This window comes from Eutrigla gurnardus (genome assembly GCF_963514095.1).
Source record: "Eutrigla gurnardus genome assembly, chromosome: 5".
Lineage (NCBI taxonomy): Eukaryota > Metazoa > Chordata > Actinopteri > Perciformes > Triglidae > Eutrigla > Eutrigla gurnardus.
This window is the reverse complement of record NC_139919.1, coordinates 19,504,782-19,523,583: the sequence shown is the minus strand read 5'-3', so window position 1 is coordinate 19,523,583 and position 18,802 is coordinate 19,504,782. Positions and strand designations below refer to the sequence as shown.

Below are 18,802 nucleotides of genomic sequence, written 5' to 3'. Positions count from 1 at the left end.
ACAGTTAAATTAAGAGCACACTTTTATTCTAGTTGCAATCAAACCAAGGATACATTCACATTAAAAGTGTTCAAAACAAGGCAACAAATACAAAGTCTGTCACTGCCAAACGACTACAGATCCCAGAGACATGAAGGCAGCTGAAAGGGAGGGGGACGTGTGTGTGCATGTGTGTGTGTGTGGAGGAGTCAACATCACAAACCAATGGTGACACAGTAACAGTCGATACTGTTATGACTGAGATAACAAACCAAGGCGACTCTACCTCAAAATAAAAATAAAAACGTAAAAGAGAGGAAGAAATCCCACCACACTTTCAAAAACCTCCCACTGAAATAATCTCTAAAGTCCCTGAAATAAAGCAATATGAGTTGAAAGAATGAATTGTCACTTCATTTGTTACTTGTGTCCCTACTGGCCACAAAGAGGAACTCTCGCCATGCAATTTCAGTGTAATTAATCAGCGAAGACCTGCAGTCCTACTTCTGGAGTTGATATGAGACTTCAGTTAGACAGATCAAGCAGGTAACTTCCACAATTACAGTTTTTTAGTGTGAAATTCCCTCCTTGTGTTACTATTCCTCCATCGGAACGCAACAATAAATCACTGTCTATTGGCTGTGTGGCACTATTGGCTTGTATTTAGTCACCTCTGTTGAAGGTGCACTGCAAATGAGGAATGATTTAACTATATCACCAAGATTCTCCCCAAAAGATTTTGCTTTTTTCCCTCCCCCATTCATCACTCTCTCTTACATTCAATTTGCTTTAGAGAAGTATCTCTCTGTGGCCAGTTTGGATGGGAAAAACAAGCAATAACTCTTTCAAGTGGACATCGAGTACACTTTGAAAATAGACTTGAAACAATATGAACATATCCTTTAACTTAATGGCCAAATGTTGTAAGCAAGCAAAGTGGTGATATCCTCTGTTATAGGGCATAATACAAACTCTAAATCATCTCCAAATATATCTACAAAATCTACAGTGTACAAACATAAGGGTGACTATCGTCTATGGCACAGTGAGAAATGTGCAAAAAAAAAAATCTATCCAAAATAGTCACATCACTCAAATAAATTATATCTGATTGAATATAATAAACTAAATTAATCTATAAGCACTACTAGTGAAATAAAGCTTCTGATTATTAGTTATTGGTAAATTCATCCACTGAGTGCTTGTTAGTGTAAGACAGAGAAGCAAAGCAGCTGGAGGAGGAGAGGGAGTGCAGTGTGTTTCTCCATACATGGAGCGGAAACCAACACAGGTTAGACTGAGTCATAGACATGTGCTCGACCCTCTCTCGCTCTCTCTCTCTATCCCACTCTCTAACCCCCTCTCTCACTCACACACACACACACACACACACACACACACACACACACACACACACACACACACACACACACACACACACACACACACACACACACACACACACACACACACACACACACACACACACACACACACACACACACACAAAGAGTAACATCACGATAAGGACACATGTGTCCATATTTACACATCTCACAGACACTCTCGCAACGCTTTCACACAATTTTTGTAAACACCAGCCTTCAACTAAAACACATTCAAGTGTCCACAAGTAAGCCACCTCAAGGATAGAAAGAAGAATATATACACATTTTCCCAACAGGCCTCTCTTGGCTTCACCATTTTGGAAAACAAGTCAAACTTATCTTGACAAGCACTTGTTCAGAAAAACTAGGCACGGTTTCATTCAATGTAGGCCGACGCTAGACCCATAAATCAATGCCGAGACACTGAAAACGAAACAGTCCCTTTAGAAAAGTGGTTGTAAACATCAACAAACATCACTAAGTCACTACCCGTGTACTTAAATGTACAGCTTGGTGTAAAGTGTCCCCACGCAGCAATTAAATGATAAACTAGTGACCATTAAAGGTATAATATGTAATCACATTGTCAGTTGCTGTTTGTAAACAGCATTCAATATTCACCCCTACTGTTGGGGCGAGAGAGAAAGAGAGTAAGAAAGAGAGAGAGGGAGAATGAGAAGAATACATGTTATTTATATTGTTTTACAGCAGCTGCATTCTAAAGCACAAATAAACACATCCACACCTGATGCCAAGAGGAAAAAAAAAAGACAAAATACAGGCCACAGTTACAGGCAGTTACCTGCAAACACATACAGAAGCCGTGCATGACAGCAGCACTGTTTAAACTGGTCCTGTGTTGGTTTGAAGGTCTGAAGTGCTTCAGGTTGCTGGTGACTGGAGTGTCTCTGCATAACTTCTGTCGTACATCACTGAGGTTCATCATCAAGCCACAGTGATTTCTACCAGATCTGCAGACAGTTTACAAACACAGGAACAATGTTATATTTTTGTCTTGATAGAGGCAAGCGTAATAAATAATTTCATTTTCACACATTTTCAGTTTCCAAGAATTTGGTGGAAAGAAGTGACTTTCTTTGTTAGGATAAGTCTGGTGATATCCATGATTTTTGTCAACAAATGATTGATTGATTTCAATTTCGAGTATAAAAACATTCTGAGTCATCTAATAAAAGTGCAAATAAATACACACACACTCACTTTCATAATAAACTATTATTACATTTTTTATAACATCACAAGTTCTATACTATACTCCAGAGGTGCTGCTTGATTCTATTCATATAAATCCCTCTACTTTGAATCTGTTTGATGTAGAGATCATTCCATTTCTATGCCAGTATAGAAAAATGAGTTCCTCCCTTTGCTATTCACCCTTGTGACTTTACATGACAGTTTGAATCAATTTACCCAGCACAACTGGCCAACTGCCTAAAGCCCACATGGGTTCTTTGCATGACCTTCATTCTGCTGCTTAGCAGCTTTTAAATATTTCTGATAAACCCCTAAATCAGGCCAAACATGCATAGTCCAAGGGTTAAGACTACAACCAGCAGTTTCCTCATCCTAAAATGAAACAGTCTAGAGTAGTCATACAGGAATTTCAACTTTTGAAAAAATGAGAATAAGGTGGAGACTGTGTGCCAAAGGTCTATTCAGTGAATGTTTGTAAAATTAAGTTAAATTATTATAAAATATGCCTTTTGAATAGTTTTTTTCTGAAGATATGAAATCTTCATCACTTTTCTCAGTGTCTCTGGAGGTTACCTGTAGCTTGTGTTTTAATCTGTCTCCTCCTCCTGTCTCGGGTCTTTCTGAGGGACAGGTACGGCGGTTGTCCCCAACAAACCTCTTCTCACAATGTAGGGACACGAGGGACCACTGGGGATGTCGGCAAAACCTGCAGGGCGGGAAGAGGGGAAGACAGAGGAAAAACGAATATTAGGAGAAAGAAATTTGGTTCTTTGCTGTCACTCTCATTAAGAGCATTAAGATTCATCCCACAAACGTACAACTAGAAATAGTTACCTTTCATGACAACTTCGGGCAGTCCATAGGGTTCATACTCCGTGTCGTCAAAGGCGGCTGAGAGCTGCGTCCTATTACGGCGGATTCTTTCAGCCAGGCGGGCCGGGTCGGACGGGATGGGGAAGGACCCCGAAAACAACACTTTTTCTTCCAACCACGCCCCCTTAGGTAGTGGGATGGGAGAGACCGGAGGGGATTCCACTACCTCTTCTTCTTCATCTTCCTCCTCAGTCTGTGTGTATGCACAGTGGAGTTCAGAGGTTGTTTGAGCACTGCGACTCTCCTCCGTTTGACTACTGACACTAATCATTTCTGTCCTGACGTCTTTGTCTGAGGAATAACTGACTGGTCTTTTCTCATTGGTTGCTCTGGAACCATTAGGTGTGGCCTCAGGATTCGCTGTGTAACACTCAGCTGATTTGGTCGACAGTGGTCTCGAGACTTTGGTGGGATCTTTGGTTGCATGTGGTTGACCCATTTTCTCAGATGATATTTGGATAACTTCAGTGTCTCCTTTAGCTCTGGGTTGTGTTTGACAGGTATCCGACTGATGCAAGAGGGTGATGTTGTGGTTTTCTTTTTCAGATTCCTGAGTCAAGAGAAACACATAACAATTAAAGGTCTCATCCAACATGTGAACAAAGATGTGTTTCTTTAATTTCCCTTTTAAAGACAAGTACAGAGGCCATGCAGGTGTATTTAGTCAGAAACTTCCATAATATCCTAATTATTTAATTACACGTTTATTGGAAAGAATTATGTATGGTACTTATTGTAAGGAAACTAGTCATTTCCTTGAAAGAAACATGTTGAATTGATTACTCTGGTCTGTGACTTGGAATTGTTTAATGATAATAATTAAAGTGTATCAAGTCAACCAAAGAACCTTCGAGGGTATCTTTAGGAAATTACAGCCCTATAACATTAAGCTTCACTGGAAAAACGAATTAGGTCCTTACTCCTTCTATATGGACTGCATTTATACCGTACATTTCTGCTAAATATTCTTTAAAAACTTGATATAAAGAGCTTAAAACACATATAATTGCATGTCATGTGAGTGAGAGATGATTTAAATGACCTGGACAGTCTGATTGTATTCCTGAAGTGCTGAAGCTGTTTTAGCAGGATGGACACTCTTTGGTTCAGGGAGGTTGCTGTGCTGAAGCCTTGGTAAAACAAAAATACAAAAGGCAATTCAAAGCATATACAAAAGAAACAGAAGCCTATATACAGACATACATTAAACTGTACATGTAAACATAATCACCTTATTAATATGCATTTAACACAAGCTTCAAATGAAAGCTACTGGTATATTTTGCAGTAATAATTTGGAATGAGTATTACCTGGACAACAATATGCAGCCCTGCAGTTTGTTGGAGGAGCAGGAGACGAATAACTCATCTTCTCTGACAACCGTTACGTTACCAGGGCTCTCCTGAATCTGTGTCTGGACCGTTGGAGTCACAGCCCGAGTCTGGGTCGTCTCATCAGTCTGCTGCTGGTTTGACTGGTACTGTGTGACAGCAGTGATCTGGTCCTGTGTGTCTGTGTTGGGAAGGAACTGGTCAAATGTTGGGGCTGGTTGGGAAGCCAGTCTCCACATAACGAGCTCCTCGGCTTGCTGCTGGGTCTCTACAGAGAGAGCTCGTAGCCTCATCTGCAGCTCCTCCACCTGGACAAGAGTGGAAGAACAAGAGTGAATCAAACAGACATTCCAAATAATAAAATACATGTATGTAATCCAACTCTCTTAGATAAAAAATAAGACTAATATAGAAGTTAATATTCACAGAGAGCAGAGGTGGGTTTCACTTTCAGTTCCCCTCTGAAAACACTTTAAAAACCATATATCTTTTGCAACTGTGTCTGAATAACTTGACTACATTTTTTCTCTTCTTCAGTAACACGTCACGTCGTTGTGATATACACTGTCACTACCTGTTGCTGCAGGCGGTTGTTTTGAAGCTCAGACTCCAGCACTGCTTCACCCTTTGCAGTCCTTCCATCTTCCATTCCTAAATCCGCTCCTTCATCATCCCTCCTCTTCACATCCTGCAGCAGTGGCTGCCGTGCGTCAGCGGTGATGTCACTCAGCACTCTAGGCGACCTCTGCTCTGCTGAGCAGGACAGAGCAGCATTTCCTGTGTTTTGGCTTTGCTCAACTGGGTCTTCTGGGTTTTCACTTTCAGTGTGTAATGATGGGGTCCTGGTGGCTGAGACAACCACACCCTTTATTGTTTGTTTCAGCAGCTTATTCTCCTGTTGGAGAATGAGCAGTTCTGCAACTACGTCTGCTGTCCTTCCATCCTGACTGACCTCGGTCTCACCCGTCACAGAGGCAGGGTTATGGTTGCTCCCAGAGTCTGGATGCTGTTTGCCTGACCATAGGGCTTCATTGTCTGATTGGTCACCAATAGGTTTTGGTCTTTCAGCATCAGATGTCACAAATTCTAGTTGATCTACATCTCTCTGTGCATTAGAGTCACTGACTGGCAGTGATTGTGTAGCGTGTATGGTGACAGGACACTCTTTTTCCTGGTTTAAATGAAGTCCTGAGATCTCCACCGACCTTTGAGCTTGCATTTCTTCTTTTTGTTCTCCATCCTCCTCCTCTTTGACCATTATCTCTACTCCCTCTTTTTCGGCCTTCAGTGCATCAAGCTCTTGCTTGCAGCGCTGCAGTTCCTCTCCCTGAGAGAGGAGGGCACTCTCCTTCTCTTGTAGCTCACCTAGAAGACCAGAGATGTGCTGACTCTGTTTCTCAAAGGCCATTGTAAGCTGCTTTGTCTGACGTGTCACCTGATAAATAGAATAAAAAGGACAGAAGAATAGAGAAAATGTTTAAGAGAATGTGGTAATAAGCCACTACCACCAGAGCTAAATTAGGACGGGAGTATATTTCTCTGGGTGGCCAAAATCTCCCCATAATCATATGTTTTTCAGTGAAAATGACAACAATTATGTATATAAAATAAGTTTCTTTGGATATTATCAATATAAATTATGTATATAGATTGTTTTACTGTGTCTGGACAAACAATGTAGTAAAGTGTATATCCACCATTACTCACCTGGCCCTGCAGGGCCTCCAGTTTAACCTGGTATTGGTTAGCACGTTCAGTTTCCTTTGTATTCTCCTTCTTCAGGCGCTCTACCTCTGTTGTCAAATCTGAGGAGGCAGGCTCAACATTCTGAAAGTCAGAAATGGACCTTCTGTGGTCTGACAGGGAAGAGCCTCCCAGATACTGTTGCCTTTCATCTTCCAGGTTAGTGTCCACTTCACCCGTTTGCCCCTGATTAGACAGAGGTGAGCCTTCAGGATCCATCACTGTTTGCTCTTCCTGGATGAGATCTGCTGTGGCCTGAGATACAAGCATGTTGTGACGGTTAGTGGACTGGCAGAAGAGGAGGTGCTGCTCCGGTGAAGGGAGGAGCTTGTTGTTACAACAAATGATGTTGGAGTTGAGCTCATCATCATGGAGAGCCAGGTATGTCAGCGGGCTGTTGCCGACTGAGTGTTTCTCCTCTTCCAGCGAGTTTTCTTCTCTGCTACGCCTCAGTTCTTCTAACTCAGCTTTAAGTGCTTCCAGTTTCACGTACAGCTCCTTCTTTACATCTAAATCTGTGTTTGTTTTTTGGTTCCTCTCCTCTTCCTCTCTCTTTCTCTCTTCTTGTTCTAAAGCCAGCTGTGCTTTCATCTCCGCTAGCTGTTTCTTTAGCTGGATATTAAGTTCTGTCATTTCACTCTCCCGGTCTTCTAGTGCTTTGTTTTTCTCCTCCTCCTCCTCCTTCCGTTCCGTTTCCTCCCATCCCGTCTTCATCTCCATCTCCAAGGCGGCCATGGCCTTCCTCAACCCCTCTGTCTCAGCCCTCTCACTCTCCAGCTGTGCCCTCCATTCCTTGTCCTGCTCAACCTTCTCTACAGCCTGGATGGCACGTTGGCGGCTGAGTTGTTTGAGCCGGGTCCTGGCTTCCGTCTCTGCCCGTCGTTGGGTTTCCAGGTCGTCAAGTCGTTTCTGTAGTTCTTCACGTGCCTCTTGTAGCTCTGAACGCAGTGCGGCATTCTCCCTCTTGAGTTCTTCAGAGGCCTTGAGATTGGAAAGCTTTAAACTGCAATGATCATCATCCATAGAGGTGTTGGTGGGTGTACCAGCAGCAGAGTGGGAAGAACTAGAGAGTACTTGATCAAATGTGGAGTGCTTGTTTGTCCCAGTGCTTTTACTCTCTATCGCCACATTTCTACTATTGTTCTCCTCCTCATTACTTTTTCTTCCGTGTCCTTCCTTTGCTAAACAATCAGACTCTGGGAAGATAAGGTCATTGATGTGTTCTGTGTCCATGCCTTCTCCTGGCTCTCTGTCAGACAGGTACGATGCCACATTCTCTGCCTTTATCTTATCCACATCCACGTCCTCTTCCCTCTTCTGCTTGACTAGGGTGGTGACGCTGGGCCTCTTGATGCAAGATGATGTTTGAGAATGAGGAGAGTAAGAAGGTTGAGGGGAGAAACTCTGTCCAGCAGGGCAAAACGGGCCAGGTTGTAGAGGGGTTACGGGGACAGCTTTTTGCTCTGTAGTTAAAGAGGTAAGAAATACAAGGGAAGATTATAAAAAAAACGTTTTTTTTAACTGCATGCACTGCATTTATGAAAAAAAGCATTACTGGAATTGAATAGATTAGGATGTGTCGATTTGAGAAAATAGATGGCGTATCATTGACCAGCAGAGGGCAGCACTGGGATAAGAGACTTCTGCATTAGAGGGAAATTAACATGTCATGTACAGCATATATGAATGTCAAGCACTCATTAGGACTGGTCCACTTAAAAAAATAATTTCCATAATCCTTTATAAAATCCTGAATTAATCTACAGATCGGCATCCACTAGAGGACACTGTAGTGCCCTGATGTGGAGTCCTGAAGCAAGAGACCTTCCAATCTGTATCTATCCCATGACTTGATAAATAATGGATTACTCCTTTCTTCCACCCACAGCTCCCTCCTCACCCTGCAGCTCTTTGAGCAGATGAAGGGCGTCGGCTTTCTCCTCTTTCAGGCTCCTCCCCTCCTCCTCCAGAGCTCGCTCCCTCTTTTTGCTCTGTTCCAGATTCACTGCCACACCCTCCATCTCACGCAGCGCTTCCTAATGACGGGGTAAAAAAACACAAATGATGTGAACTGAATCAAGTCAAAGTGCCAGGTTCTCAGATGAAACTTTATTATCCATAATAATAGTCTGTTTTCAGACTGAATATTGAAATAATTTTTGGTTGAAATTAAAACCTCTACATCAACCTTTTTACAACATGTCTACCAGATGTATGTCCACAATCAGATGTACTTAATTTCTCATGATCAGTTAAAGTCAGTATATAAATCAGGGCTGTACCAAGCTTTGGTTTAATTCGACATTTTTAAAGAAATGCTTTTCTTGTGTGCAAGTTCCACAGTTCACCATCCAGATCCAGTATTAGAAATAGTACAGCTGGGCTTTTGGGATTACAGTAGGATATGAACGCTCATTCCTTGCCATAGTGACTGGCTGTGAAAATGCTCTCTAATGCTGTACCTTTACTAAAACATAATAATGCAGCTGGATGACTGAAGAAGCCTCAATTTACTTATAATTTATTTACAATTCACTCCTCTTAGACTGACATATGGCACACTAAGATGTTGTTTAAAAATGTATGGAGTAGAGCTCAGGCTCAGCTAATGATTAATTCATTCAAGTAAGACACTGAGTCACTAAACTCAGGAACATTAGTGCCTGCGTGTGTGTGTGTGTGTGTGTGTGTGTGTGTGTGTGTGTGTGTGTGTGTGTGTGTGTGTGTGTGTGTGTGTGTGTGTGTGTGTGTGTTACCGTCAATTTGGCTTGTGTCTGTGCCTCTTTCTTCTGGCTCTCCAGCAGCTGGCCCTCCGTCCATTTTAGTTTCTCTTTCAGAGTGTCCAACTCTTTGTCCAGTGCCTGTTTCTGTAGAGAAAGCTGATAAAAGGATATAATGACTCAGTAGCTGATAAAAACAGGAACAGAAAATTGGAGGGAAAGGACATAAGAAGGAGATGAAAGCAGGAGTTAAAAACAACAAACAAGAAATTAAGAAATGAGTGGCGGAAAGGCACAGGAATCAGGTCCAGTGAAGGGAAGCGATAGAGCAATCAGTGATCAATGGCGTGCATAAGCTCTGTCTAATTAGGACCTCTCTAGGGAAAGAGATGAAGACCTAATAAGTTGATCAGCTTCCCACCAGTGCTCATATCAAATTCTCATTTCATGGTACAGGTGAACAGTGTTTAAGGTAGTGTTTTTGTAGAGTGTTGTATTAGAGTACTACTGATCCAGTCTGAGTCATCATATTACATTCACTATTTCAACAAACTTGTTAGGTTCTTCAGTAATTTAAGATTAATTATTCTTCATCTAATGCCACCTTCATGTCACATTGGAAATAGCAACATGCACAGTACAGTACATGAAATAGCAAACAAAGTGGTATATATAGCAAACAGGTGCAGTTCAATGTTGTAAGCTTTGACCTTTAAAGATAACTTTACAGAAGGCTCTGTGGATGTCATTAATAAAACAACTTCTGCCTGGGGTTTATTCTACAATACTGATTGACATATGTGGTGTAACCAGTTTTCATTACTATAGAAAGACATAGCAGGGATTGCGTAATTGTTTTTGTTTATTTTTATTGTTTTAATGCAAATGTTCCTTCAGCACACAATGCTTTAATCGGTCCATTTACTGCATTTAAATATATAAAAGAGAACCAATAAAAACAATCTTGATTGAGCTTCTATGGGTCACTCATGACTGAAACTGCATGCATTTGCAAACTTTGAAAACTGAACACAAATTCCACTAAGAGCTGTGTAAACTGGTTACTTGAGTCACACAAAATATGCACTAGCAGCAGTTGAATGTGTGATTTGACTCAAAACAAACTGTGCCCCTTTTGTGCATTTGCTCTCTCTTATCAAATAAAACCAGATAACATCTGTGTGGTTTACAAAAGGCTAACAGTGTGGTTGGAATGAATGCTCATTGTTACACCATGTCTAAAAGCACAGGATTTTTGAAAACACAAGGAGATTGCAGATGTTCATATTTGTATTATTGTTCTGTGGATAAACAAAAAAAAAACATTCCTTCACATAAAGGAAATCCAAATAAAAAGAAAACAGCCATGTCTTCAAGCAAAAACACACTCCTCCATTACTACCTGCATGCAGCTTGCCTCAACACACCTTCATACAAATGTTTCATGATCTACCGTCACCTTCATTCCACAGCCATGCCTTCACGCCTCGCTTACTAAGAACTCTTGAATATTTCTCACACACAAGTTATGAGTTTGTTTCATGGTTCCATAACCAAAGCATTCTGCACCGTCAAACGTATTCACACAGGCATTACCTTCGCTGCTCAACCTTTCCACTGGGGAGAAACCAAGAGGAGAGGAGGACGAAGCAGAGAGAACAGGAGGGGGGGCAGAAACACAGAGGGCGAGAGAGTGAAACGGAGAGTGAGAGAAAACAACAAGGGCAAGAAGCAAACTTGGGAGAAGAAGTGAGACAAGTTTATTGACCTTTGGTTTAACTAATACAAGTCCCAGGAGAACGGGAGAGAAGAGAAGGAACAGAGGCAGAGGAAGCGAGAAAGAGAAACAGGGAGTAGCTGAAAAAACAGAGCAGACCAAAATATAAACAGTACACTTTGGTCCAGAGTTCAGATCTGAACAATCAGAAGCTTTTTTTGCCTTGTTTAAGTGTATGAGTTTGTGCGTATGTACCTCATGTGTGTATTTACCTTGTCAGCCTGGGCCTGCAGGGCATTGTGGAGCGTCCTGGCCTGCTGGAGCTCCTGGGTGATCTTATTCACCTCCTGTTGATGCTGCTTCTCCAGACACTGCCTCTCCTTCTGAAACTCCGTCAAATCCTGGAGGCAACACACAACAAAATCTGAGCCACTATCCTCAACTCCAATATGCAACAAATGTGTCTCCTTTTATTTCTCTCAATCTTTCATCCGCCCGTATCACCAATCTCACCCTCTGATGTTGTTTCTCCAACTCCTTAGAGCGTTGTTGGTGTTGCAGCCGGGTGCTCTCTGCATTTTGCCTCTGACACTTCAGCTCTTCTTGTAGATGTTTCAGCCTTTGTTCAGCTCCTGATGCCTGCAACAAAACACACACATGTTCTCTTTAAAATTGACAACTGATGGGGGACATTCCTTCCATCGTGGGCTTAGTGTATTTACCCTGTTAAAGATTAGTCACAATTATTCTAAAGTACATGTAAATGGTCAAATTTGTAGTCATGTTTTTATCTCTGTATATGCAAGTCACTTCTGTAAAACTGTTTTACCGACATGATTTTATGTAGCATAGCTCCTTTGTTGTTGAAATAACAAATCAATTTCCTATCCTGTTTTATATTGTTATCACTTTGCGTACCTTGTTTTCTTTCTTTTCTTGCATTTGACATTCTAATGTCAGGAAAGCACTGACTTTGCATAGTTACTCTTAACAAACAAGACAATGGGAGAATTGGCAGCCTCAGCAAGTCTCTCCTTGGTCTTTCCCATTGTTTGCCAAAAGGTTATAGATTACAAAATATCAGCTGAATTGTTGCCCAGCTCAGAATAGAACAAGGAAACTGTTTTCCCAGCACATTATTCTCAAAATACCTGATAATAACGTGTATCACGTAAAATATCCCAACATGATATTTAGACAAATGACGTTAAGGTAATTTTTGTGTAAAAAAACAACATACAAACATTAGCAATGGTATAACACACATTTGTTTTCAGTAGTAGTACCACCAGTTGTATGTAGCTGTGATAGAAGCTGTTTTTACCCGTTCACTCTCCTGTGCGATGCGTGAGTGAGCCTGGCTGAGCTCATCACGGGCTTTCTTTAGACTGACTTCCCTGGCCGCGAGCTCCTTTTTGCTTTGCACCATTTCGTTCTGAATGGACTTCAACGTTGCAGCCTTTGCACACAGCTCCTCCTCCAGACCCGTCACACGACTCCATGCTTCTGATGAAGATGCTGGTGAATGGACCAGACACAGAGATATACTGATTCATAAACTCATAAGCTCACCTGAACACCTTTTATGTACACCACTTAACGCGCGCGCACACACACACACACACACACACACACACACACACACACACACACACACACACACACACACACACACACACACACACACACACACACACACACACACACACACACACACACACACACACACACACACACACACCTTGACTTGTCAACGACACAGCATCAACACACAATTGAGTTCTTCAAAAAACGGGGTCAATCCATATAGACTGGTTCATTGATCGCCACAGCTGTTGTAACCATGTATTACACTTTCACAAAGCCTGTTGATGCCAGGCTGCTGATTTCCAACATGATACTTTGTATCTTTTTTGTATTTCTTTAAATGTTACTTAAGTGAAGAGCTGCCACACAATGAACTATCTATAATATATCTATACATTACAAGTGCCTAAACAGAATGAAGTTGTACTCACAATATGTTGTACTGCTAAGCTAAAAGGAACCTAATGTTGTTTCTTAGATTTACATTTGTCAAAACAACTCCATTAAGAAGGAAATCTGAATATAATCCTGCTATGTGTGTATGTGTGACTACAATGATTACAGTGGAGAATAATTTAATAAAAACAAAGCAGCAAAAAATAAAACGGTAAAAGAACGAACCTAATGTAAACACTGCCGCTCCCGTCATCAAACTGTCACCAAAGCCCATAAAAAGCAACAATGAATGGATCTTACCTATAAGTATCGACTTTTGCCAAAACCTAACATAGCTTATTCCTCTGCCAAGACCTCCATTATTGTACAAAAACTACTATATTAAATGTAGCCCTTTGTTTCCAACAAATGCACTATTTGCTTCTGTTTGAGTCATGCTTTAGGCTTTGCTTAAAAAATACTGTATACTGTATCTGTGATCCATTTTAAAGATCTTAATCTTCTTTTTTCCATTCAGTTGTAAACAAAATAGCCCTGGGTGTGAGTCTTATAGAAAGGGTAGGGAAGACTTACACATTGTTTTTTGTCTTTTCACAGGATTTGTTGACAATAGACAATTAGAAACAGTCACAAAGAAGGACTACTGAATTAAATGGAGCAGAAGAAGTCATGTTTACTTCTGTTCATGCCGAGTCATGGATTTACTTAGTACAGTTATCCAGATAGCTTAATTAATCCTGCATTAGGAGACAGGCTGTTGGGTTGAGCTGTATGTTGATATTTTCAAACTACAAATGGGAGACACCCATTCATACCATAGTGACCATTTGACATTACTCACGGTCTGTCTCTGTCCTGCCCTCCTTCTCCTTCCCACAAATCCTCTCCGCCGACTGGCCTTGACTGGTCACAACAGCGCAGGGTGCCTGGGGAGAGCTTGGGGACTGTCTCCTGGCTCCTGGAGTCGAATCATCCCGTTCCCACGGAAACACAGCCAAGGGAGTGGAGAAGCTGTCCGATTGGTTGGACGGATGGCGGTGGGGTGTGTTGTTGTGTTGTTGTCGTGGTACCGAGGCTGAGCCCACTTCAGAGAACTGGAGCCGCTGTGGAAGGGAGGACAGAAGGAAGTATAAAGAAGAAGACAAGAGCGTGACCAGATGTCAAACTAGAAAGAACATTCGAGTAGAATATAAAAACAAAAGTATTCTAGCTAGTATTCTAGCTAACTTGACCACCACTGCATGCTCAATATTGTTTTGTTGAGAAAGAGAGGAGGGAACGGGTTCCCATCCTGTTCTAGAGAAGATTTTCCAGGACAAGCTTTTATGACAGACGGGTATGTGCCATACACTAATATGTGCCTCTCTGTGGAAGTCTGATTGACATACCTTTACATGCCTTAATGGAGGGTCCAAAGTAAGAGTATGCTAGGGCAATAACCTGACACTGACTCTTGTCAGTCACTTTGATAGTACTATTAAGTAGAGTCTTTAATGGGCTTATCACACCCAATGAGCTTCCACTACAAAAGGTTAAACATTACATGTCATGTTATGTTATAGTCCATATTACCTGAACAACAGAGTGCTGCTGGTTAAAAGCCTGAAATGGTGGTTAATACACTGTCTCTGAGATTTAAACATTTTCCTCTATGACATATAATATGTCAGTAAATATATTTTGAAACCTGTGAATTTTGAATCTTAATATGTTTTTAAAAAGACTAAATGAGACTACACCAATGAGACGAGTCCATGCAGATGGCAATGCTATCTGTTTGGGAGAGCTCTGATAGATACCCTAGGAATATTTTCCCCTGTTTGAATAATGCTTGCTATAAACTACAATGCACAGCTGTTTTCAGAAATTAACAAGGAGCGATGAAAACAGTGTTCAATTAGTTAGTTAATCAGTGGAAGAAAGAATGAAAGAAAAATTAAAGAAGTTCTGGTCAATTTACTAGAAGTGACCTAATTCCTACAACTTAAGTACTCATGATCAGCTGGTCCTTACTCGGATGTGCAGTGACCGGCTCTGTCCTTCATCTCTTTGCCCTGGCCACTCCTCCTTTCTGCTTCCTTCAGGGCAAAAACACAGCACATGAACTGGACTCGCCAAAGACAGAAACGACAGCAGAGAACCAAAACAGTTTACTGACAAGAGAGGAAAGAGAAATAAAACAGTCCTCTGAGAGTGAAGGGTTGGGAAAGGTCAGGACAGTTGGGGAGTCATGCAGATTTTCCATTTGAATTTCCAAACAACACAGAGCATTAATGAAAAGAGATTAGCCACCAGAGAGAATGAACACAGGGTCAAATTTACAGGACTGTACCATTGTGTTCCCAGGGCGAGGTTGTATTCCAGCAGGGGGTAGAAAACAGAGTGGTATCTGCAGATCTGTTGCTGTTCTGCAGTTTCTCCAGCTCTGCCTCTAGCCTGCCAGAGAGAATTTAAGGAAAGAAAGTATGGTCCGATGAAACAGATTAAGGCTTGTCTTTTAATGGCACCATTATTTCCCAATGAGAATGACTACAGCTGCATGACATCTACAAACAATAAACGAAAGTACAATGGACATTTTTTTATTTGTGTCCATGAATGTCATTTTCCTTGTCCTAACCTTTTGACTTCCTGGGTGAGCTTGTTGTTGAGGGTGCGAGCAGCATCTACCTGGCCCTCCAAAGAGCATACTTGGGCCTGCTTGGTCTGAAGCTCCTGAGTCAGGCGTCCATTGCTGGTCCCTGCTGCCTTGGCCTCCCCTCGTACACCCTGGAGCTCTCTGTGCAGACACTGGAGCTCTCCACGGACCTCCTCATACTACACAGCGGAGGGGAGAAGGCATATATTTTAGGATCACAAAACTGAAAATATCAAATCTTGTTAAAGATGATTTACAATGCCAATGCATGGCAGGATATTATCAAGTATGTATACAACTTAACATTTACAGAAGTTTGACTTTTTCAACTGTATTGCTCATATATGTTGAATGAAGAAAAACAATGTGCAGGTTATATCAAACATGATGATGGTGTAGTATTGACTTGAAGACTTAGATGTAGCTCTCAACATGGCTGCTCGTACCTTCACAGTCTGTTTTTCAAGGCTCGTGTGGATGTTGTCCAGTTGCAGCTGTTTCTGCCTGTTCTCTCTGGACAGCCGCTCCTGATGGACCTGCAGCTCCTTCACCTTTTGCAGGACCCGTCCAGATAGCCCAACCGTCCAGTCATCCTCAGCCCAGCTCATCTCTTTCTGCCAGGGCCTGGCAGGGTGGGAAAATAACATCAGACAAAAACTCAAATACATGTTATGATTTACTTCTGGAATGTTAGTGTGCCTGCATTATAATACAATCTGAAGAAAACAGATGCCTTCTATTCTTAAATCAACTTAGTTTCTGAGGACTATTTGGATGGCCATTTTTGTTCAAATGCATGTGTCCCTGAGGCAACCTCCTGGCTGACCTGTCTATTCCAGCTTGACAGATCCAGAATCAGACTGTTCTTGGAGCCATAGGAGTCAGTAGCTGGAGTGAAGAAACCAGTAAGACGCACAGTCTGAAAGAAAGAGGAAGTACAGGCCTTAGCTAAGTCACTGGGAGCTCTATGTCAATTGGTGTTGTGACAGAGGATCTAATCCACACCACATGTATCTAAACATGTATCAATTATCAGTGCCTGTGGCTGTGTGTCTTGAATATGTTATGTTGCTAAGGTTTTGATCTCTCAGGGAGAAGCTGGCCGTCAGCGCTGGGTCAGCGATGACTCAGTGTTTTCCAAAACAGACCGCCTGCAATGTTCCAAGAGCACTTCAAGTTGAAAATAAATCCCTTTTCTCTCAAGCTTCTGCAACAACAGTTATATTCTAATATAAAACTAAAATGTGATTTGTTCAAATTAATTGTTAGTGCATGTATGTCCTGGAACTTTATATAGCCTAAGGGTTAACACTGAAAAATGGATACAGCCAAAAGCAGAGTTAAAAATGAGTGTTGGAATGAAGAAAAGCCTGATTGAAAATAATGACCTCACCAAACCTGTAGAAGTTAATTATGAACTCAGTATTCTATCATAGCTCACAAGTTATGTCATTGTATTAACCTGTTCCTGTAAACAAGAGTCCCAATTTCTCAGCACCGAAGCCAATATGCTTATTTTGTCAGAACAGCAGCTTGATTGACATAATTAATCAGTTATCAACATGTTAGCTCATTATTTTTTTATCATTAGTTATATGTACCAGCCAAATGCTCTAGTCTAATTTGATGACATTGAAATATATCAATATAATAAACATATCTGATTTTGTCAGATAGAGAAAAACAAAGTCCAGGACTAATTTGCACTGTTGTCATTAGTGTTTTCACAGTCCACTTATTTGAAATAGAGGCAGTGTGTTTCGAGACCTATGGTCTAAGATACATAACATATGTACTTGAAACATTCCTAATTGTATGCTCTGGCAGGTGTCCATTACCCCCCCACCTGCTCTCTTCCAATGTGACCTATTAATCTACTGTACATTTTCAAATAAAATGCCTCAAATAAAAGGTGAAGACTGGGATATCTGGGATGAGATGTTAGAAAATAAAGCTAAAGACTAGCAAAATGCATCCATTATAAATGAATTAACTCCCCCCAAATCCGATGTAGTAAAAGTAATTGGAGACAGCGAAAATAACCACAACACAAAGGACAATAGCTGTGTGACTGTGTGGATTATTGTAAAGGCTAAAACATTTCTGTTTAAGAAAACTTTCTACCCGACACTATTGCTTGTGAGGTAGGAGGATATGACCCCCAAAAAAAACAAAAAACAAAAGGAGCATTCAGAAAATAATTTGGCTAGTAACACGTTCCCATCTGTGACTGGAACGTGTAAGGAATAATGCTTTCCACCGTAGCTCTGGTATAATGACCATAAGCTTCTGTCACCAGCAGACTAAAGACAGTAAATAGCTAATCGTCCCTTCTTATTTTATGACCATTTAGTAAGTTAGACGGGCAGAGATCCAGAAGTTGAACTCTGGCCTGGTGCTATAACGTTTCCAACGTCTGATCACGAGGTTCAAACAGAACAAGAGACACCTTCCCAAACAAAGTTTATCCTAAATGTCCATCCTGAACACACTCAGCGAGCTAACGTTAGCCCAAAACCGCACCGTGACCGACTGAGACAAACTTTTAGTGCTCGGTCCATCAGCGGTCTGAGTGACAACTGACCTAGCACTGATGCTACAAGCTAACCCCACACCAGCGCTACTTACCATTCACTTTATGTAGTTACAAAGGACGCCCGCCACAGGGGAGGCTCGCAGTGAGCCGCGACGCTGCTCTGGTACTTTGAAAGTAACAACAGCCTCCGGTTCTTCACTACACACCGGGCAGACGGTCGCTCCGAACCAACGGAACCGAAGCTAACAACTGACGTTAACTGACAGTTCTCGTATTCCGAGACAAGATGCCGCGCGTCTCGTGCAGCTGACAAGCCGTTGTTGTGTGGCACGAGGCGGGGTGAGGGTTCGTGACGTAGGAGAGGAATGTTTGGGAAAAGTCCTCGCTGCAGCGTGAACCTCTGATGACCTCTAGCGACGAGGTCAAAATGTTCAGTTGGCGAGATTCTGACAGGGTCGAAAACCGACCTGGGTCTCAGATGTTTGGGCGCCCAAAAGCCCACATCAGTAAGGTTTTTGCTTTCATTTAAGAATTAGGTTATATCATCACACCCCCTGTCAAAGACAGGAGCTATCCTTTTATTTGTAAAAGGAATGCAATGTAAACTATTTAAGTGACTTGCGCCAATATGTGTCTGAGACTATTCTTTAGATGAATGTATGAATTTTAGTCACATTC

General features: G+C 41.6%; 1 protein-coding gene across 2 annotated transcripts; it reads right to left on the bottom strand.

Moving 5' to 3' along the window:
* Positions 1-14: 14 nt before the first annotated feature.
* LOC311013141 (uncharacterized protein) lies at positions 15-18,438 on the bottom strand. Of its 2 annotated transcripts, XM_084009087.1 has the most exons (19): positions 18,217-18,438; positions 16,415-16,507; positions 16,035-16,212; positions 15,571-15,767; positions 15,283-15,386; positions 14,964-15,028; positions 13,792-14,053; positions 12,292-12,485; positions 11,481-11,606; positions 11,240-11,368; positions 9,287-9,409; positions 8,431-8,566; positions 6,495-7,993; positions 5,362-6,222; positions 4,767-5,095; positions 4,498-4,585; positions 3,417-4,005; positions 3,156-3,288; positions 15-2,338 (listed from the first exon to the last, which is right to left on the bottom strand). In XM_084009087.1, the coding sequence occupies exons 3-18, from the start codon at positions 16,194-16,196 to the stop codon at positions 3,170-3,172; spliced, it is 4,983 nt and encodes a 1,660-aa protein (XP_083865213.1). In that variant the 5' UTR covers positions 16,197-16,212; positions 16,415-16,507; positions 18,217-18,438; the 3' UTR covers positions 15-2,338; positions 3,156-3,169. The 2 variants fall into 2 exon arrangements, with proteins under 2 accessions (XP_083865213.1, XP_083865214.1); XM_084009088.1 differs by lacking the exon at positions 16,415-16,507.
* Positions 18,439-18,802: the final 364 nt, after the last annotated feature.

What these genes read in the sequence shown, in the direction of transcription:
- LOC311013141 (XM_084009087.1), bottom strand. Translation starts at nt 16,196, where the DNA reads ATGAGCTGGGCTGAGGATGACTGGACGGTTGGGCTATCTGGACGGGTC. An exon ending in CTCACCCAGGAAGTCAAAAG is followed by an intron (nt 15,387 to 15,570) that starts GTTAGGACAAGG and finishes TCTCTCTGGCAG; the next exon opens with GCTAGAGGCAGAGCTGGAGA. An exon ending in TCTGCTCAAAGAGCTGCAGG is followed by an intron (nt 7,994 to 8,430) that starts GTGAGGAGGGAG and finishes CTTTAACTACAG; the next exon opens with AGCAAAAAGCTGTCCCCGTA.